At 36.0% G+C, this 23,669-nt stretch overlaps 1 protein-coding gene across 1 annotated transcript; it reads right to left on the bottom strand.

Annotated features, from left to right (window-relative positions):
* Positions 1 to 2,127: 2,127 nt before the first annotated feature.
* Positions 2,128 to 22,688, bottom strand: LOC121416695. Its single transcript, XM_041610164.1, has 5 exons — positions 22,628 to 22,688; positions 14,525 to 14,581; positions 11,763 to 11,951; positions 3,709 to 3,840; positions 2,128 to 2,571 (listed from the first exon to the last, which is right to left on the bottom strand). Exons 2-5 carry the CDS (start codon positions 14,525 to 14,527, stop codon positions 2,569 to 2,571), a joined length of 327 nt encoding a protein of 108 aa, XP_041466098.1. The 5' UTR covers positions 14,528 to 14,581; positions 22,628 to 22,688; the 3' UTR covers positions 2,128 to 2,568.
* Between the last annotated feature and the right edge of the window lie 981 nt (positions 22,689 to 23,669).

The following is a 23,669-nucleotide window of genomic DNA, read 5'->3' as shown; positions in this document are numbered from 1 at the left end:
TTCTTTCTTTCTTTTATGTCTTGTTTTGTTCTCCTTGTCTTGTCTAGTAACCTGTGTGCCCCTGTTCTTTGTAACGTTCTCTCTTTTCGTCCTTGTCCAGTTTCTGTAACTTTCTCCGAGCTCAGCTCTATTTTTTCTATAATTATTTGTAGCTATCAATGATTACACATAAATTATTTGTTAAGGGCCTATCCACAACAAGCTTTTGCTTTACTTTAGGTCCATCCACTTAGAATCTGCTTTTATATTGTAATTATGCATACTATTTCGGAATGAGTTGTATGTTTTTCTTTGTATTTTGATTGATTTGTGGAAAATAAATGAAATGAAAAATGAAATGAAATGAATAAATATTTAAATTAGAAATAACAACCAATCAAACTAAAGAAAATGGAAGGATCGAACTAAAATGTAAGAACCCAATTCATAAGATAAACCAATAAGGAATGAGATGAGATGGCAAAGATGTCTGGTGATTATGTAATAATGTAAGTAGAAACTAAGGAGTCAGGTAAGGGATGGAATGAGTAGAACACCAGAAGAGAGAATAGAGAGGAATGAAGATGACAAAAGAGAATTTGAGGACAGGCATTCAGAGAAGAATGAATGAATGACAACTGATTATCATTAAACTCAAATAACCCAAGTTCAGACTGCAAGGGCAGTGCTGAAAAGAAATGCAAATGAAGTCAAGTCCAGACAGAACAGAAATGTACAACAGCTGAAGAATAAAGGAAATAAACAAAATAGCAAAATGACAAAATAACCATCCTACAATAGTGAAACTATCCAAAAGGGGCGCACCAATAAACTCATTCGACGCGTAAGAGAATGGGCCCAAATTCTTGAACATTCTTCCTATTTGCATAATTTTCAAATAGGGTGTGCTCACTGAAGAATTAGACATCGGGATTTTTAAAAATAAAACTCAAATCAAATGAACTATGCAAGAAGGTTTGTTACAGATATCCACAGCAAGCAAGTGAACCGAAACATCTTTTCAGATTCCACATGTTCATTAGATCGTGAATGTCCAATAAAATTGCCCGAAAGTAGTTGGAGCATGTCAATTGGTCATGAACATAATAGAAAAAAAAGATGAAATGAGATGATTTCATTGCTCAAAATGAAACAATACTTACCAAGGAAAGTTATTTCCATTAAATGTTCATTGAACCGTGAAATGATGAATATTGTTGACGATATTCTTCCTCAAAATAAATGTCATCATATTCGATTTTTTTTACCACTAGATATGTGCGAAAAGTCCAATTTTAGCTTATTTGGAGTCGTGTTTATTCATCCGTGAAATGTAGCGAAAATGTGTAGGGGAAGGCGGGGTAAGTTGTGACAGTTTTTGCTTTTTGCATGTTAGAATTGATATGATTAATAATCTTGTCGAAATAAGTACCTTGCCTTGAAATTTAATTCTTCTGAAATATTTTCCACCTATATATAACTCTCTATCCCCACACTGAAAGTCATCGTGACCTTTGAAAAAAAACGATGTCAAATGGCCCAACTTGCCCCATATATGGGGTAAGTTTGAGCCACCTTCTGGGGTAAGTTGAGCCACAAAAACTATGTACAAAATGTATGAGGGGAGAACCAGCATGTCAATTTTTTGTTTAAAGTCTTTTCACTTGCTAATTCTCTATAAATACTAACATTCTTTAAAAGGAAAAGAGCAGCCATGTAAATTTACTCCTTTCAGCCAGCATTTCAATCGATTTTTATGGTTTGTTTGTTTTTTAAGATACATTACCATAGGAATTACCATGGCTCAACTTGCCCCATGCTGTTTGGCTCAACTTACCCCAGTCCGAACTTAGTGCGATAATTTTGTATCCACACATTTATTATGCATCCATCATATAAAAGACTATGACAAGAATGAAGATCCATATCTGGACTAATAATGTTGTTATCATGTCTTTATTATATTTAAAGACGTGTGTGTTTATAAAGCAGTTATCTATTTCACACTCTTTTTTACTTTTTTGGCTGAAATTCTATTTTTCCCTCTAAAAAACTACTTTTTGTTTCAAAGTTGAAAACAATATGGTGGGGTTAGGGGTTATGCTATGGGTCATCAATACATGACACCACCACAATGTCTGACTCATTCATTATTGGCCTGGGGCTGGTGGCTCAACTTGCCCCTATGCTCAACTTACCCCGCCTTCCCCTATTGTATTCTAGAAAGTACCTTTTGCAAGCCTTCTCAACAATTAGGATTAAAAAATTAGGAATTATTTCCAATAAAATGTAACCATAGTCATGATGTTAGCCTTGTGGCTTTTAAAAAGTGCAAATTTTGCCTTCTTACTCACTAAAGCGTAACATAAGATATGTCCATAACATACACTCAGAGGATAGCTTATAAAAGTATAAGCTCATTTAAAATTATTTTCGAAACCCCTCCTGGTTCAGAAATTACTGTTGGCAGAATTTCTTGCTTGTCAGGATTTTCTGAACTTAACAACAAAAATGTCCCCTTGAATTCCAGATCCGCCCCTTCTGTGGGGTACGTCGAAAATTGACTTTACTGGTACTCCGTTTCTCTTTTTACTGTAAGGTCGGGAGAAATGAACAAAAGAAACATCATTGTTATTACTTAAGATATTAAAATATTACTTTCTTTGAATTGATTATTATAGCAAGTAGGTTGCTGAAGTTACCTCAATTAAATGAGATTGTCTAGTTAAGGTAAGTAACTACACTTACTTAAATGAATATCAATATACTAAGCGGCGCGGATAATATTAAGGGACAATGTAAATATCAACGAGATTCCCCGGATGTTACGTTTACGTTGAACTATTGGGGTAAGCCCGCTAGTCATAAGGAACGCTAGTCAAAATGATCAGTATTTATAACGTGTAAATTCCTATACACAAAGGTTCGCTAGTAATAAAAGGGGAGTGGGTCATGAAATCATAAGGACCGTAAGTCATACGTTTCGATATTCATAATGCAAGATGAGGATCATCATTCATAAACGCAAGGGTCACTAGTAATAACAGTATAAGTGGGTCGCTAATCATAATAAGATAATAGGATGGTCGCCAGTCATAATATGGCAAAATTATTTTCGCTCGTCATAGAAGAAGGGTGTTGCTAGTTATGATAGAAGATTTGCAACCCTCTTCTATTATGACTAGCCACCCTTTTCTCCTATTATGACCGGCGAAAATCTACTTTTATGAATAGCGACCCGTATTGGCGACCCTCTTCTCTTATTATGGCTGTCGACTCTCTTATGATTAGTGACCCTCTTGTATGACGATTAGTTATGTTAATATTGGACCATTTTCCTTATAATTAGTGACCCCACCCCTTTCTTCATTATGAATAGCGACCCTCGTCATTGATTATCACTAGCGACCAATATGAAGATTATGATATCATCATTATGATTAGTGACCATTATAACTATTGTGATTATTACGATTGGCGGGTGATATGATTGGCTGCTCTTATATTCATGTGACGTCTTCATATGCGAGCAGCTTCCAAACAACTCATTTTCCTAATATCGAACATTATGAATGCAAATATTTTTCTTATAGAAGGGGTAGATGTGTCTGATAGCACAACACAAATAAAAATCAAAATGTTTTTTTTTTTGGGGGGGGAAGAAAATAGCGTTTTGTGGAATTCATATCACACAATATGAATGTTTTGTATTATTCATGATCAACTTACCACATTGACAGGTATCACGTGTGTAGGCATTCCACAGCAAAGACCATTGCAACAAAATGCAGAACCCACAATACCTAGAACACACTCGATTAAACCAATGACCCCTAGGACTCCGTGGAGGATAACAGCTTCCTGATCGATAAAAAGAAACAACAATCTTAATGCCAAGATTAGCCATTTGCCTCTTATTCAACATGATTTGATTTTTCTTTAACTAGACCGATGAATGATGATGATGATCATGGGTGTACGTCAGTGTTAATAGTGGGGGATGAGTGACACAAATCTTGTTCTTCAGGAATTTTTTAAAGATATATTTTAGGGTGCCAGTGGCGTCTACATTTTTTTACTGAGACAGATACGGCATACAGGGCAAAATTTACATCTAAAAAAACTACGAGCGAGCAAAGAAAGCGAGTAATAATTTTGACATGTTTCAAACAAAAAGATAAACTTTGTGGTAGATTTTGACTTGATATCACTGGCGTAAATCCTGGGGAATGGGGGATATACCCCCCCCCCACTTTTCGAGGAGGGGGGTGGCCTGTGCCAACATCCCCCACTTTTTACGAAAGAAATAAAAAAAAATCACAAGAAACAATTGTTTTATTGGTGAAAATTCTTCCTGAAATACCGGTTAACAAATAAAACAATATCATTAAATCATAAAATGCAAATAAAGAGCCAGTTAACCATTTCCAAACGAAATACTTATGTCCTTGTTATAACAATGAAGAGAAACAAACCCCCGTTTCTTCCAATTTATCAATGTTGGGGTCTTTGGGAAGGGATTAAGATGGAATGTCAAAAATTTGAATGTAATCTCTAATAAAACCATTAAATCATCATGAGGTAAAAAAGAGAATAATATTGGAGGGTTATTTGCCATATGGACATACAGTGGCGTAACTACGGCGGGGGGCATGGGGGGACAAATCCCCCCCCATTGGCTGACCAAAAAAAAGCAGGGAAAGGGGGAAAAGGAGAAAAGAGGGAGAAAAGAAGAGAAACGTAGTGGGAAAAAGAAAATATTATTCAATATAATGTTATATTATATCATAATTATGTTATGTTACATTACATAAGAAACATTTTTTATCATAACTTTATGAAACATTGTTCCTGGTGATCGCATTGTCTGTTTAACGAGATCCTGTTGTACTAAAACATCCCGTTTTCAAGTCAATGTAAACCAAATATATTTCATAGCACTTGAGTAATCACTGTTTTATGTAGTGACATATGCTTCTCTTACATGACTCAAAAAGTTATTGCCCCTTGTTAAGGTCTTCGTATATATGAAACATTTCCTGACCGTGACTACGTTCGCATTAGTGGATTGGTGAGATATGTCTGCTCTTCATGAATTCCTAAAATCAGTCCTTAAAATGTCCCTTCTTCTGATCTCAATAACAAAAATGTTCAACTCGCGCTTCGCGCTCGCATCATTTGGTTAATGAAATACGTATGGTCCTAGTTAATTCCTACAAACATGACAAAGAAACCTTAGAATGCCCCACTTCAGGTCTGAATTATCTAAATTTTCAGCTAGCGCTTCGCGCTTGCAATATTTGATTAGTGAGATGCATATGACAATCATGATTGCAATGACTACAAAAGTGTTTCATGTGTTCAGATGTAATTCTAATAAAATTAGCAAGCGCTTGGCACTCGCATTAGATGACTATGGTGAGATATGCATATTTTAATGGATTTCTAAAATATATTCCTTAAAATCTCGCTGTTTATGGTCAAAATATACGAAAACTTCAGCTCGCGCTTCGCGCTCGCATTGTTTAGCGAGACAGGTACCTATCGTGATTACACAAATTTGATTATAATATCCCTTTTTAGGTGTGAATATACAAAAATGTCAGCTCGCGCTTCGCACTCGTATTATTTGATCAGTGAGATACATATCTGTTTAATGACATTGTCCTTAAAATGTCTCTATTAGGTCAGGATAACTGAGCTCCCTCACTAAGTGATTTAAGATTTTTGCTCGTGCCCCCCCCCCCATTGCTGTGAGCTACGGTACGCCACTGTTGACATATCAATGACAATTCCTTGCATATCTAAAAACATGATTGCATCAACACCCATCAACACGGATTTACGCTAGTGCTTCATATTTAATGTATAAATAAATACGTATGTGGGCTATGGTATGTACATATATATATATATATATATATATTTATATATATATATATATATATATATATATATATATATATATATATATACCATAGCCCACATCTGTATTTCGGCGGGGATGGAGTCTGTGAAGGGTTTTGTTTGGTCCATGGTCCCCCTTTAGCCCACATCTGTTTTTCGCCGGGGATGGAGTCCGTGAAGGGTTTTGTTGGGTCCCTGGCCCCTCTATAGCCCACATCTGTATTTCGGCGGGGATGGGGTCCATATGAATGAGTATATCATGTTAGCTTTATTTCTAAAACACGACTAGTTACTACGTACATTAATGACTAGATGATTAATGCAACATGGCAATTAGTCATTTTGAAGACTCTTGTCGGCTTTTATTGTTATTTTATTTATAAGCCCTCTTACGTTCGAATTTTCTTTTTTCTTTCATCTGTTACCCTCTTATTTACCTCATGAACCGGGAAAAATAACACAAACACAAAGTAAGATTGGAAAATTATGGGCACACCCTCATCCACTTGTATGCAGAGAGGGGTAAATTAAAAATAAAGTAATGTTAGGTATAACACACAAACATGAACATGTTATTCTATTTCATTCTTATGTTTTCTTTATTTCTCCCTTCACCTCTTTTAACAATGTCAGAAAAGGGTGATTTCATTTAATACTAATAAAAAAAAATCGAGAATAAAAAAAATATAGCCGTCATCATGCATATATACGACTATCTATACTACATCATCATGATAATATGGTATCAGGATTGAATCCAATTAAAGTAACATTAAGTTGCATTCTAATCGGCATTATAAATTATACAAATCAACAATATATAATTAAAAAAAACATAAATGAGAATTTTAATTATGTACACGAAAGAAGGCGTAAAACCCAGAAATCAATGGACTTGTGTGGGGATACGTCTGTGACACTGTATAAATAAACTACAGTGCGTATCGATAAAAAAGTTTACATTTTGAAAGTCTCGAGAATTGGAAAATATACAACATAAAAATATTTTCTTTTACATATATTATAGGGTTTGAGTCTCGTCTATCAAATTAAAGTAAACATTTTTACAGAATGTTAAATTTTCGAGAGTAATTTCCATTTTTGTTAAGTTTGCAGAAGTCGGTTGCCGCAGAAATTCAAATTTTTAGAAAACAAGCGAAACCAAGCTGACCATGCAATACATTTCTTAAGCCTTTTAGGAAATTGAAAAAAAAAAACAGATACGTTTGAACATTTTGTGACAACTTTCCCACCCAAATTACATTTTAACCCTAGGGAAGCAAAATATTTGCCTCTTTGTGCCAGCTAGATCTGAGGACATAAATTATCGTAAACAAAAATATACTTCAGACATCTCGAGCATTTTAAAAGTTTGTATCGTTTCATTTTAATACATGTTTCTCTTCACTTTTTTTCAAGTTTGACGATGATCAACAGGAGGAAAATGAAGCCTAATCCATTTCATATGAATCACTGCTCCATGTAAAGCAGATATCATCAATGTGTGGGAGGGGGTGGGGCATAATGGCATTCTATTAAGTGTTTTGGGGCGAGGAAACAAGCTAGTTAAAAAGGTAAAGATAGCTTCAAATCAATCTTCCGAGTCCGTCTACTTTAATTCATATAATGATTTTTTAAGCTTTGATCAAATCATTTTTAATGCACGTTGTATGGTGGTGCTCACTCAAGCGGAAATATTTTAAATTAGGTATATCGTGACTTGCTTAAAGAGATCTGTAACGATGTTCCAATGTAGAAAAAGCTTTAGGATATTTCAAATTTTACAACATTTGTGACACGCAATATACAATAAACAAAGAGAATGGCTGAAAAAAACGAGAATAAGCACTTTTCGCTCAACGACGGAAACGGATTTTTACGACCTAGTTGACTTTGAATGAGACTTTTAGCCCTATCATAAAGAAAATGTTGACTTTCGCAACCATTACGGAGACATTAGACCTGCTGTTTGACATATCCGATTTGAGACGATTCTTCTTTTACAAACCATCGAGAGCCACAATATCGTCCTCGTAGAGCTCGAAAGCCCTTCTTTGATTATGGAAGCAGCAGTCAATCATCGCACCTCTAGATACATTTTTATATTAGGCCTATTGCAGTCTGTACAGGGAACCTATACCCAAAATAAGTTATCGATTTCCCATCAAAACAAGATTTTCATAAGAATAATGCATTCCGGGTTTCAACATAAAAATACAATCTGAAAAGCATAACCATCTAGGTATAATTTGTAATGTAAGAATAATTCGATATCTAATCCCCCGTTTAGGGGGAGAGTAAAACATAATGCCCACGGGGCATATGTCTTTCACATTATGTGCGAGAGTGCTTGCCATTTGTGTAGGCGGAGCCCAAAAAAAATCCGGAAAGATTTCAGACGGACTTTTCTGTACAGATATCAACGCATGCGAAATGGTTAAGCTGGAGAAGTGAACATGGTGAATATGACCCAAGGATTTAATTGCCAGCGATCCACCAATAAGCCAGTTCGTAGTTCCATTCAGCGCATGATCAGAAGATTCTGATCATTGGTACTAAATTGACATGCGGGTTTAATTTTTGTTGAGATAGGCACCAACTTTGATGTCTTGATTACTCTTTTATTCTTTTGATTTGTGTTTTTCATTACATCAAGAAAAGGCAAAAATGCGTCCACTGTTGTCATAACATTTTAACATGCAGAAAGTAGAAATGCACCAAAAACCTTATCAGATTGTTAATTTGGCTATTCTAGTCACATGGTCCATTTCTTCATCCTGCTATGTAAGGCATGTTTACATAATATCTTTCTTTGAAAGTCATTTGAACCAAATTGCCAATGAAGTAACTAAGAACTGTTCTATAATCCACGTAAGATGCAATATCGGTTCGATGGACTGTAATGATATATAGGGGAAGGAGGGGTAAGTTGTGACACTTATTGCATTTTGCACGTTAGAATTGATATGACTAGTAATATTGTAGAAATTAGTACCTTACCTTTAAATTTGATTCTTGGGAAATATTTTTCACCTATATATAACTTTCTACTCCTACGCTGAATGTCATTGTGACCTTTGAAAAAACGATGTCAAATGGCTCAACTTGCCCAATGTGTGGGGTAAGTTGTGCCACCGTCTGGGGTAAGTTGAGCCACAAAAACTATGTACAAAATGTATGCGGGAAGAACCAGGATGTCAATTTTGCATTTAAAGTCTTTTCACTTGCTAATTCTCTATAAATACTAACGTCTTCTAAAAGTAAAAAAAAAAATTGTCATGTGAATTTGCTCCTTTCTGCCTGCATATCAATGGCTTTTTACGTTTTCATTTTTGTCTCACCTGCGAAGCAGAGTGAGACTATAGGCGCCGCTTTTCCGACGGCGGCGGCGACGGCGGTGGCGGCGGCGGCGGCGTCAACATCAAATCTTAACCTGAGGTAAAGTTTTTGAAATGACATCATAACTTAGAAAGTATATGGTTCTAGTTCATGAAACTTGGCCATAAGGTTAATCAAGTATTACTGAACATCCTATAAAAGTTTCATGTCACATGACCAAGGTCAAAGGTCATTTAGGGTCAATGAACTTAGACCATGTTGGAGAAATGAACATCGAAATCTTAACCTGAGGTTAAGTTTTTGAAATGTCATCATAACTTAAAAAATATATGGACCTAGTTCATGAAACTTGGACATAAGGTTAATCAAGTATCACTAAACATCCTGCATGAGTTTCACGTCACGTGACCAAGGTCAAAGGTCATTTAGGGTCAATGAACTTTGGCCGAATTGGGGATATCTGTTGAATTCCCATCATAACTTTGAAAGTTTATGGATCTGATTCATGAAACTTGGACATAATAGTAATCAAGCATCACTGAATATTTTGTGCAAGTTTCAGGTCTCATGATTAAGGTCAAACTAAGGTCATTTAGGGTCAATGAACTTTGGCTGAATCGGGGGTATCTGTTGAATTACCATCATAACTTTGAAAGTTTATTAGTCTAGTTCATTAAACTTGGACATATGAGTAATCAAATATCACTGAACATCCTGTGCGCGTTTCAGGTCACATGACCAAGGTCAAAGGTCAATGAACTTTGGCCGAATTGGGTGTATCTGTTGAATCACCATCATATCTCTGAAAAATTATGGATCTGATTCATGAAACTTGTACATAAGAGTAATCAAGTATCACTGAACATCCTGTGCGAGTTTCAGGTCACATGATCAAGGTCAAAGGTCATGTAAGGTCAATGAACTTTGGCCATGTTGGGGTTTTTTGTTGAATAACCATCATATCTCTGTAAGTTTATTGGTCTCGTTCATAAAAAGTGGACATAAGAGTAACCATGTATCACTGAACATCTTGTGCGAGTTAGAGTAGTATTCAAAGTGAGCACTGCTGCTATATTGAACCGCGTGATGCAGGTGAGACGACCAGAGGCATTCCACTTGTTTTTATTATACATCACCATAAGAATTATCATGGCTCAACTTGCCCCATGTTGATTTGGCTTCAATTACCCCAGTCCAAACTTATTGCGATATTTTCACATCCACACATTTCTTATGCATTCATCATGTAAAAGACTATGACAACAATGAAAATCCATACCTGGACTTACAATTTTTCCAATTAAGAAAACAAAAGAGAAAAGGAAAGTGATAAGGGTGAAATATAGGCCTATTTTTTTCCAAATGTTGTGTCAAAATCTATCACAAACTTTGACTTTTAGTAATAAAAATGTCGAAATTTTTGCTCGCTCGCAACTGATCAATTTTACGCGATACGCCGTATCGTGTCCCCTCAAAATGTTTGGCTCATTACCACAATGGGACAACCCCTAAAAAAAAAAATCAAATTTGAGAGGCTGATCGGGGAAAATAGGAGTAAAACAAATCCCCCCTTCCTCCCTATTGGCGGGAGCTGGATCCTCCCCTGGAAGTGTTGGCTCAAAATTGCTAGAAGACCTTTCGATATCAGCGCTCCTGGCTGGCATAGCGTGAAGACTCTTAACTGAAGTTACATCGACGTGGGTTCGACTCCTAACTAGAGTAAGAAACACTAAGAAAAAATTGAATCCGAGTACTTGTAGATTAGGGGTGCAGTTTTGAACCCAAAGGATGGAAAAAATAAACCATAAACAGGTGTTCAAATTTTTTAACCCTTGTGGTGCTGCTATTGCATCAACCTTTACTACTAGGGTTTCAGTTTTGAACCTTAGTGTGTAGCGATTCTCATATCTGTAGTCCAATGGAATTTCGGGGACAGGCAGGCATGCTGCGCTGAGCAGTCGTAAATTAGTGAAAGCACAAGATTTTCTTATGTCGCAACTTGCTAAGTGCATGGTGCCGCCATACACGTAGTATTATCAAGAATCTTGCACGCGAACCTCAGATCTAATGTTAGCTGATATAAGTGCAAGAAAGATGAGTAGGTAAAGAGCGGGTATAAACTACCTAACATGATATAAAATGTAAAAATATGATAAAACATGATCGATAAAACTTATTATGAATTAATATAATGATGTCCAATAGTAGATTATTGGAGAAAAGACCCATCCCCGATTGAGACCCATGACAATATTATTAAAACCAAGGAGAAAAGGTAAGAAGACGAGGAAGAAAAAAGAAGAGATTTGAACTAACAATTTTATGGTTCTATAAACATGCAGAAGTGCAATCCACTAGTCAATTCTCAAAATCCCATCTGAAAAATACATCTCCTCCTAAACAATTATTATTAAATTAGCGAAATTTGTAAGAAGAAAATGACAAGAAAATGATAGGAAAGCAAAGATGACCAAAAATTATTATATTAAACGAAGACAATTAAAATGAAGAAAAGGAAAATAACCAATATATCTCACCTCGATGCCAAACTTCTCGCATAGTCTTTCGTTAACTACCAAGTTTACAATGGGTACATCAAATAGAGGTGCAAGCAGACTTTTACAGGCGAATACAAGAGATCCTACACCGGCCACGATACCTTCGAATACAGTCATAAGTGGACCAGCAAAGGCAGCCAAGATACACCATAGCATATAAAAACACACCTAGTATACAATGATAAAACAGCTTGATGATTTGTGTAGTGTGCATATAATCAGAAGCTACCACATATTTTTTCAATGACCATGGTTTTTTGTGATCTTGGTGATGGGGTATGCAGTGGGAATGAGGGATATCGGGAAATTGACGAAGATAAGTATTGTATAATGTCAGCTCCTAATTTGGATATTTCTTTATTCACAATTATTAAATTCTCTTTGCTAAGAATTATTTTGACATGCATTACGCATTGTTAATTTTCATTACAGTTATTAGCCTATGATTTGTAAGTATACAAAAAAGCTGTAGCAACCGCGATATTAGGTTATCTCGGAAACGTATATACTAACTCAGTTATTTATCGTACAATTCTTATCTTCATTTCCTTGGGTATGGTATGAGTTTTGTTAATGTGCTAATAATCATTACTTCTCCTTCTTACAATACTTAACTTTTTTTTATATCAGTCTATTTTACTTCAAAAAGACTTTACATGCTTCCCTTCTCTTTGTTTAATTTTTCGTTTACCAGGGGTAAACATCAATTTTTCATATAGCTCATAAGCATATAAAGCTTTTTTGTATTTATATGTTTTGTTGGGTCAACAAAGACCCATTATAAACCAAAATTAGCAAAAAATCATACGAAATTACAATATTTACAAGTAACCATAATATCATACGAAAAAGAGAAAAGAATATAGAGCTTATCCCATTATTATTTTTTAATCATTCTATTGAACCATTGTTAATTTGTGTTTGATATAATCAGTCATATATTGCAAGGAAATCGCATAGACAAGCGATGCTTTTCCTTTTTTCATTTCTGTTATTAATATTGTGTTTTATACCCATATGTTAATCTGTTTTTATTTGAGTTTGAAATGAAGAAAAATAAATTGAATCAATAAATCAAATATATGAAACCATTCTAATTTTCGGAAGGCGATAACCTATTGACTTATAATCTTAATATTTTGGACACTTTTTAGTAATGACATAAACACAACAAATGTAACCAATATTTTATTTGTAATATTAATACTTAGAATCAAGATTTGTTTAAAATTCATTTAATAATTGAACAAGTTTATGCAGAAAACCAAGTTGTATAACAAAGTTATACATGTTTGATTTATTTTTTTTCTTGTAAAGGGATGGTCCGGGCTGAAAATATTGATTTTCTAATACATAGAGTAAAATTCACTGAGCAAAATGCTGAAAATGTCATCAAAATCGGATAACAAATAAAAAAGTAATTGAAATTCAAAGTTTAGCAATGTTTTGTGAAAACAGTCGTCATATCTCCACTTTCTGTTTTCTTACGTTATTACATACATGTAAAATCATATTTTTTCATGATTTCATACTTGTGTGAATAATATGTCTCCCTTTTAATGAAATAAGTTGAAGCAATATAATGCACTAAATCAGTTGTCAATCCAATTTTTATAGTTCTCGGAGGAAAAAATTGAATAAACCTAATTTCATATACTAAAATACAAAAGAACAAGTGGAGATGTCACAACATCAGCCCACCTACTGAATATTCATGACGACTGTTTTCACCAAATATTGCTAAAATTTAAGATTCAATATCTTTGTTATTTGTTATCCGATTTTGATTAAATTTTCGGCATTTTGCTCAGTGAATTCTATTTATCAAGCTATAAGTACTTTCAACCCGGACCATTCCTTTAATACAAAAGGGGAAAAAATGCACCGTGTTTGGGTTTATGCTTCTTTTTGCACTTTAAGAAATGTTCATATCTACTACACAATTCCTAACGCTACATTTCATCCTAAACATAATTATTTTCATGTCTAGACATTATAATCTTACTAAAATATAAATGATCTTGTGAACTCTTTGATCGTGCCGATTGGATGACGCTGGTTTAAATTCATCATTAGATAATCTTTTTTTTTTCGTTTAAAGGACAAGTCCACCCCAACAAAAACTTGATTTGAATAAGAAAATGAAAATTCAACAAGCATAACACTGAAAAATTCATCAAAATCGGATGTAAAATAAGAAAGTTATGAAATTTTAAAGTTTCGCTTCATTTCACAAAACAGTTATATGCACATCTCGGTCGGTATGCAAATGAGGGAACTGATGACATCACTCCTTCACTATTTCTTTTGTATTTTATTAAATGAAATGTGAAATATTTTTATTATCTCGTCATTGTCATGTGAAATGGAGTTTCATTCCTCCCTGAACACGTGAAATTTCATTATTCTAATTTTTTGTGCTTCAGGCAAGGAGGTCCGAATCGTCAAATTTGTAAAAATTGAAACATTGTATAATTCAAACAATAAAAAAAAAAGAAATAGTGAGTGAGTGACATCATCGACTCTCATTTGGATGTAGCTAGCTCGTTCATATAATTATTTTGTTAAATGTAAGCAAAACTTTGAAATGTCATAACTTTCTTATTTTACATCCTATTTTGATGAAATTTTCAGCATTGTGCTCGTCTGATTTTTCTCTATTAATTCAAATCAACATTTTTCTGAGGTGGACTTGACCTTTAAAAAATGATTCAAGAAAATGGTAATATCAGTATACTTACCATCCATGTGTGCTGCTTCTTCGACAGAAACCCAAGGAGACCGGCTGGAATATAACACTGACATAAGTAATAACAACAATAATGAATCACATGAGATACGTCATATTTAGAGAACAAAATAATGTAGGGCCTATGATGTTTTTAAAACCTCGCCACACGCTTTTAGGGAGACACACTGAAACATGCCGGAGACTAAATAAATGTTCGTTCCCTTTGTAAAAACGGTTACACTTCGTAATTCCAGAACACGTAAATTGCTGTTCGTTAATCCGAAAAAAAAAGGGTTCGTTAATGCGAACATTTGTGGCGTTATTCCGAAGGTTCGTCAGTCCGAAAAGGAAATAAGGTTCGTTATTCCGAAGGTTTTATAATCTGAAAACGAAATAAGGTTCGTTGTTCCGAAGGTTCGTTAATCCGAAAACGAAAGAAGGTTCGTTCTTTTGAAATTTCGTTTATCCGTAAAAGGAAATAATCGAAGCCGGGAAACCCGGAAGGATAAGCGTGGTGGAGGGGGGGGGGTGGTGAAAGTGAGGAAACACTGTTGCTGTTCAGTTGTTATGAGGACGGGGAGGCAAAAGGAAGGGCGACGGGAGCAAAGTAGAGCAAAACCTTCTTACTTTTACATTATTGAAAAATAAATGATAACAATTACCCCAAGAAATGAGACTTTCTAATATACAATGCATACTTTAGCAAGGATATTTTCATTTCGAAAAACGGCACATTTCATTTTGAAACGGGAATTTCCCATTAAAAAAAATGTATTTTGTTCCTACGGAGATTTTTTTTTTTGGGGGGGGTTGATGCAAGTGCACCCGGCTCCCCCCCATGCTTTGACCGCCATTGTGGGAATTGGCTGATCTATCGTTATCAGGGGCGTTAAATTACGCAGAATTCTCTCATAGTAATGATCATAGGCTATGACGTAATTCACGTTTTTCTCTCATTTTTTCTAACCCTGCAAATATTTATTTTACTATTCATTTTATCTATCAGTTTTATACATAGATGGTAAAAAAAAGGTATTTAGGAACCAAACTGAACAAAATTATTTACAATAATTAAATAATTACAACTTACAAAAAACTACAACATCAAAAAAATAAAATACAAATGCATTCAACGAGAAAACTATTAAAAAAAGTATATGAGCAGAATTGTTATCATATAAGTTATCAAATCAAATATCGCTAAGGGCGTGTTGATGCATTTTGAAATTGCTTTGTCAAAGTTCAAAATGTCCACTAAAAGATCCATTCTTGATTAAATCTTTACCACTTATAAACCTAAACAGGGACATTTTCTCGATTTATCCAGGCTCATCAAATCATAAACTTAGTTGTGGCCCAGTGGATTAGTCTTCGGACTTTAAAACAGAGGGTCGTGGGTTCGAATCCCAGCCATAGCGTAATTTCCTTCAGCAAGAAACTGATCCACAATGTGCTGCACTCAACCCAGGTGAGGTAGATTTGTACCGGTAGGAAGTAATTCCTTAAAAAGCTGTGTGCGCTCTGAAGGTTATAGCCCGATAGACCGCAGGTCCGATAGACCGCGGGTCCGTTAGACCGCGGGTCCGTTAGACCGCGGGTCCGATAGACCGCGGGCCCGATGGACCGCGGGCCCGATAGACCGCGGGTCCGATAGTCCGCGGTGTGTGTAAAATTATGATCAGGACAATATAGTGAAATCCATGTCATCAAGAGGTCAAAAGGTCAGTGATACGAGTCCATGGGGTTCTATAACGATGACCCACAGGACAATCGCCCCCTGACATCTACTTCAAGGAAAATATTATCCCCATATTTTTATCGGCGGGGACTGTTACCCCCCCAGGAAATTTACCTTCCAGACGCCATACGGAGCCTCTAAAATGCCATCGACTTGACGACATGGCGAGATACTTTATCTTGCCATGCCGACTAAATAAGCTTATTATGTCCGCATGGCGAGATCCATACGTTATCCTGCCAAGTCAGTCCACTTATAAAAAGTTATATGTCAACATGGCTAGATATTTTATCTTGCCAAGTCGACTTAAATAATTATGTTACATGTCAACATGGCGATATATCGGGATTCTTACCGGGAATTGTACACTTCATATCTCGCCATGTGGACATATCGACTTGACAAGATAGAACATATGATGTCGAAATAATAACCTTATTAATTACTTAGGCGGCGGAAGCAGGGGGGATCTTTCCTCCCTAAATTTGAGGTGGGGGGGGACGGTCCCCCCTAAATCTTTAGTTGAGAACCTTTTTTTTTTGCTTGTCAATTTGTTTTCTACGTCCCCCCGTAAATTGAGGTAGACCCCTCTAAAATATTTTTGTCCCCCCTAATTTTGGTTGATAACCTTCTTTTTTTTCCTTGTCAAAAAATTTTGGTGGTCCCTCCTAAAATTTTGGTTGATTTGCTCGTCACATTTTTACCTGTGTCCATCCCAAAATTTCAGGTGGATCCCCCTAAATGTTTTGCCTTCCGCCGCCAATGATTAATTAAGACATGGTAAGATAAAACACCACGCCATGTCGTCACGTTGATGGCATTCACAGCTCCGTACTATAGGGGTAATTATCTGGGGTGATTGTCTGGAGAGTAAATTTCCGGGGGGGGGGGTAACAGTCCCCGGCGGTAAATAATATGGGGATAATATTTCCCTTGAAGTAGTTTTCAGGGGGTGATTGCCCTAATTGGGTTGTTTTAGAACCCAGGCGCGGATCCAGGATTTCGTGGGGAGGGAGGGGGGGGGGGTCAAATTTGACCTGATGTTTGGCGCTTATGTGTTCTTTTCGAAAAATTGCACCCACTCCCATTTGTGGCGGAAGCCAAAAAAGTTAGGGGGTGTCCACCTGAAATTTTGGGATGGACACGGGTAAAAAAATGAACAAGCGCCACCAAAATTTTTTGACAAGCAAAAAAAAAAAGGTCATCAACCTAAATTTTATAGGGGCCACAACACACGTTTCAGGGGGGACACGTGAATTTAGGGGGGGGAAGCTTGAAAAAAAATTGACAACCAACACGTCCCCCCCCCCGGTTCCGCCGCCTATGCCCACTCCCTCCCGACCAGGCTAACTTAAATTATCTTATAATCACATTTAAAAAAAATAAAGACCACTTTTTAATGTGTTCTTGAAAAAAATCCATGAATACATAAATACCAAAAGGTAGGGGGACACAAGGGCGGTTCCAGCTTTCGCCAATGGGGGGGGGGGGGTGGGCGGAAATTTGTTTCAGCCATATTTTCCCCGATCGGCAGCTTGAAGATAATTTTTGTTTGTTTCTTTGACGGGGTAGTCCTCATTAGTCACTTTTTGGCTTTATTCTTATAAATTAATATATAATATCATAATCCTCATTTATATGATGCCAGCGCGAAGCGCGAGCTGAACATTTTTGAACTTTTTTAAAGAAAGCATGGAAAATTTCAATCAGTTTTTGTAATCGTGAACAGGATAGCCATGTAATTTAACGATTGATGCGAGCGCGAAGCGTGAGCAGAAAAAAATCGAGATTTAGACCTAAAAGTGGGCCACTCTGTTCATGTTTTGTAAATCATCAAAAGGATGGGGTCTTCCCACATGAATAATGCGAGCACAAAGCTCGAGCAGAAAATTTTTGATATTGCGAACTGAAACTGGATAATGATTTAAATTAGAGAACAAGTTGGGTATCTGAATAAACATGCGCGAGCGTGTTTCATATTTAGACCTAGAATCTAGGCAATCTAAATACAACTTTAATCGTAAAAATTATGAAACTTTGATCGTCCGATCTAAAAAAAGGAGTCAATTTCAGCTTTATATTTCAAGCACTTTGTAGAAAAATTGTAAGCTGGATATGGATCGCACTTAAAAAAGAGCTGATATTATTATTACTTTGAGTTTTGACATAGGACCGGGACATCCTTATGACATGCCATCATATGAAAATAATGACTATCTTCCTATTCCTCTTGCTAAGCGCGATATGATACAAAAGGGACAATTTAGTTATTAAATTTATATCATGGCATAAAAACTGGACATTTCACTTTTGTGATTATGAATAGGATGCATCAGTTAATATATTTTAACCATTAATCGCGAGCTATAATCTTTGATAAACTGTCATGAAAGGGGGATTTTAAGTAGTTTGTTGTATAAACAATATTGAAACATTTATATAACTCGCCAATCAAAATGCGAGCATGCAGCGCGCTATCTGATGCGACTTAACAATCAGACCAGAAAAGGGATATTTTGGAATACACGAAAATAGGCAGCTAATGTTAACATTCAAACCATAAAACTGACATTTTTACAGAGCACTTTTTAAAAACCAATTTGTAAATTACACAAAATAATGAAAGTTCGATTTCCGAGGTGAAATATGTGTTGTATATTGACTTCCAAACTTGATATTCGAACTCCATATTGAACAAAATATGTAAATCACCTAACAATGACAATGCGAGCGCGAAGCGCGAGCGAGAGTTTTATAATTATAGTGGCACGAAAGATTCTTTTTATTTTCCAAATCTTCCCCTCATCTTATTTTATGCACTCGTCGTCCTTCTCTTTCGTTTCTCCTCTCTTTTTCCTCCTTTTTCCTTCTTTCTTTCTCTTTTTTCTTTTTTTTGCTCCGCCAAGAAGGGGGGGGGGGGGAGCTCGGCCCCCTGGATCCGCCTATGGGGACAAGGGGCGGGAAAATATAACAAGCAAAAAAAAACCAAGGTTATCATCGCCAAAGTAAGGTCATCTCGTCACAAAATACATGTTTTATTTTGATTTAAAATGATGTATTTCTATGATCATAAAATACCAAAATAATATTGGGACATTTGATATTGTGTCCCCCTACTATTTTGAGTAGGTGGGACACGTCCCCCTGTCCCCCTGGGATTTCCGCCCATGATGTAATATCAATGGGAGCGCGATGCACGAGCGATTTGGGGGGTTTCAATTTGTTTTAATAGGCCCTAATAGAATATTGTGAACGGGAGCTGTAGTGTTGTTTTAGTATACCCTTCAATATTATTAATGATAACCTCTTGGGAATATGCAATCTCGACAAATTATCCTCATCATTGGCGTATTCATTCAGCATGGGTGGAGGGGGGGGGGCGAGGGCACCAAGATAAAAAAAATAAATGAAATGGGGGGGGGGGTAACGTTAAAGAAAATCTGAGATTTTATTCTTGAAAAACACAATGAGGTATCTCACAAGGCCTAATGAGAACGTGAAGCGCGATCTGATTTTTTTTTTAGAATTTTCTTGTATTTTATCCTGAAAGCCCAAGTCAAGGGCGGACCAAGCTTCCGCCAATAGGGGGAGGGGCCATTTTTTCACCCATATTTTCCCCGATCGGCCGCTTAAAGTTGATTTGTCCAAGTGCCGTAATGAGCCAAAAATTTCGAGGGGGCTCGGTACGGCTTATCGCATAAGACTAATAAGAAGTTGGCAGTGAGCGAAGCGAGCAAGCAAATATGTTGACACTTTTATTACAAAAATACAAGGTTGTGATAGATTTTGACATAATGTTTGGAAAATAATAATATATTTCATCCTAATCCCATCCCTTTTCTCTCTATTTTTTCTTAGTCTTAATTCTCTCTTTTTTGTGGGGGGGGCAAACGCCCATGTCCTAACAGTCATTTCCTAGACTTACTTTATAAGCAACATGAATGTGTTTTAATCTCATAAGCCCTATGTAAGCTAAAAAATGAAATTTCTTGTATATTGTCCTGAAAATTTAACATTCTGGGCAACTTGAATGTTTGTGAACTTGAACAGGACGCGTATGTAACTAGATAATTCCCAAGAGCGCGAAGCGCGAGCAGAAATGTTAAATATTCGTTATGGCCTGGTCGAAAATGGACCTGTTAAGGATATTTTGCAGTTAGCTTAAAGACGATACATATTTCAACGATTAAACCGAAGATTTTTTATATTCCAACCCCCAATGGGACATTCGATTCATGTTTGTCAATTATGAAAAAGGATGGGTAATTTTTGGTATATTCCTAAAATAATAATGCGAGCGCAAAGCGCGAGAAGAAAATCTTTGATATTCTGATCTGAAACTGGATAATTTTAGCCCCTTTTTCTTTTCTTTTTTTCCCCATCTTCCTTTTATTTTCAATATTATTCTCTTCCTATTTTTTTCTTCTTCTTTTCCCCTTTTCCTTTCTTTTCCCTTTTCCTCTTTTTTTCTCTTTCCCCCTTTACTTCTCCCTTTTTCTTTTTCTTTCCTTTCCCCTTTTTTCTCTTTTAATCTTTTTTTTCTTCTCTCCCCCTTCCACTCTCTCTCTTTTTCTTTTCTTCTTTTCCCCTCTTCCTCTATCTCTCTTTTTTCTTATCTTTCTTCCCATCTTCCTCTCTACTTAAACATTCTTCTCTTCCTTCCTCTTTTTTCTTCTTCTTTTCCTCCTTTTCCTTTCTCCTTTCTTTTCTTCTCTTCCTTTTCCCTCCTCTCTTTTTTCTTTTCTTTCCCCCTGTTCTTCTCCATTTTCTTTGTCTTTTCTTCCCCCCTCTTACTCTCTTTTCTATTATCTTCTTTTCCCATCTTCCTCTCTCTTTTTATTCTCTCCTTTTCCCTTCTCCCCCCTCTTTTTTTGAGCTGGGGGTGGGGCAGTTCCCCCTCGGCCCCCATGGAACCGCACCTGATAGAATCCCATGGTCTCGTGTAATTTGACCTTTGGACCTCTAGATGACATTTGATATATCTGATCATAATTTTACACGCACTGCGGACTATCGGACCCGCGGTCTATCGGACCCGCGGTCTAACGGACCCGCGGACTATCGGACCGCGGTCTATCGGGATGTCCCCGCTCTGAACGCCTAGCTTAGCCGGGTAATTTAGGAGCGCTTTGAGCACCTAACAAGGTGGATATGTGCGCAATATAAATACTTTATATTGAAGAATATAAAAAAATTGAGTGTGCATGGATATTGACAGGGGAATAAGTGCACCCAGCTGAAAGAATATATTGTGATCGATGACCACAATATTTAAAAGTGAAAATCTATTTTCTAAAATTAAAATACATAAGCCTTCAGTGAATTAACTTGATCCGAGTATTAAAACTGGATAACCAAAATAGTCATGAAAAACAAGAATACAGTTGTTGAGTTAACCATAAAACACACATGACATGTTTTGCCTCCATCAGTGTGCATTTCCCATTATCAAACTGAGCTACCTCTTGCTCTTTTAAATATGCTCAATATTGTGATTTGATGAGCCTAGGTTGATCATTGAATTTTTCCTGTATTTGCTTTTCAGCTGAGATTCTAGTATGCTAGAGAGTTCAGATCATCCACCAGCCATGCATGCAAACTTGGAAGAAGCTAAAAAGAACCATTGTAAAACCGCTGGAGCGAGATATCTTCACATAAGAACATTTAATTGAGAATAATATTTATTTTTTTAAATTAATTCAACCGTTTATATTGACCTCCTCTAGACAGGGGCCAATATGATTCTTTCCGGGCAATACTGGTTTATTCCCTATCAGTCCTCATTATATAAATACTGGGAATACTGGCAAATAATGTGAAGTACGCTGAAACATTTATTGGGTCAACCTAGATTGCCAATAATGCCCTCCAGTCTTCCTTGCACACCACTTTCATTTAAATGAACAAAAAGAGTAAGTTTTATGTTTGAAAACCTCATATACAACATTCACGTCTAAGCCTCTGTGGCGTCGTGGCCTTGTGGTTATGAATCTTGTCTTTCAATCTGAGGGACATGGGTTCGATTCTCAGCCATGGCATGTTTTCCTTCAGCAAGAAGTTAACCCTCGTTGTACTGCACTCAACCCAGGTGAGTGAGAAATTCCTTGAATTCTTCAGCGCCTATATGGCAGCACAACCAAAGCCGGGGTAATAATCGCAACCCTTTGTATCCACATGTAAAAGTGCTTTATAAATCAAATTATTATTATCATTATTATTGCTATTATTAATATTATCATCATTATAGTTTACTAAAAGGAGTATACTTCTGGATTGAGATTGTAAATTCTTATTCATAAAAATTCTGAATGGCTGTACCGGTATTTACTCAGATCCCCAACCCCCTTTCCCAGAGTTTGTATTCATTTCACTTACAGAAACGCCAGCCCAAACTCCAACTCGTGGATAATCAATGATGTCCCAGTGATAGTAGGTAATGACGTAAAATGATAAGGCCACTGAGATGATACCAAAAACCAACTGCATCACGCCGATAAATATTCCAGCTCTGTAGTTGAATGGACTTTTTTTCTTTGTAAACAAATGAAAGATAAAACATAATTTACTGTTATACATTAATTAGTGTGAGAGGCGATGAGAGTTTTAGGGTCATTGCTAAAAAGTTGACATAATCTATAGACTATATGCAATGATGATGATAATAATGATATTGATATTATAGTAATATAGAAATAGATATCTACCGAAAATTCAGGAAATACAGTGCGTATAAAAAACGGAACAGTTTTGAAGGTCTATAAAAGATATGTTTCAAATTATAGATTCTCTGACATCTTATTTTTGTAATGCCATTAAAAAAAATAGTTTCGTTCATGCTTGAGCAAACATGGATGTTTTTTGTCTGTGGTTAAAAAATAGGCTTGCGCCAAAATGGCAAAAATCCTTTTATTAGGTGAAACAAGTTTTGTTATGGTACATTTAAAAGACATGAATTCATTTTCAAGGAGTTATTGATTCCTTGACCAAGTTTGATTATGTGCTTGACAGGACAAATAGGAAAGAATTCATGTCTTTCAATGGCAATGTGTATTCAGTCAATTTTGAAGGAGTTAGATATGGCAGATCGGGTAAAATGTATGAAAAAGTTGTGAGCGAGAGAGCAAAAATTCCACTTTTTATTTCAATATCAAAATTTAATATTCAGATAATAATATCGTATTTCACTTTCTATCTTTCATTTTATTTCCTTTCCACTTTTTTCTTGGTGATGATTTTTTTTATTTGAGCACCCCAAAGCCCCCACCCATCTGTATGTCACCGTTCAAAGGCACCATAACCTTTGTAGCACACAAGGAAAGGATTTGAAAAAAATGCACACTCTCCCATACTTCGGTTGAAAAAAAATGTTTTTGCTTATAGAAGGAATATTCAAAGCTAAAAGAGAACATATTAAAAA

Source organism: Lytechinus variegatus, chromosome 6 (assembly GCF_018143015.1).
Source record: "Lytechinus variegatus isolate NC3 chromosome 6, Lvar_3.0, whole genome shotgun sequence".
NCBI lineage: Eukaryota > Metazoa > Echinodermata > Echinoidea > Temnopleuroida > Toxopneustidae > Lytechinus > Lytechinus variegatus.
This window is presented reverse-complemented; position numbering and strand designations above follow the sequence as displayed.

Bases quoted from the DNA above. Each gene is read 5' to 3' on its own strand.
- LOC121416695 (XM_041610164.1), bottom strand. The intron at 3,841-11,762 runs GTGAGATATATT...TTTATCGATCAG, and splicing joins GCGAGAAGTTTGGCATCGAG to GAAGCTGTTATCCTCCACGG.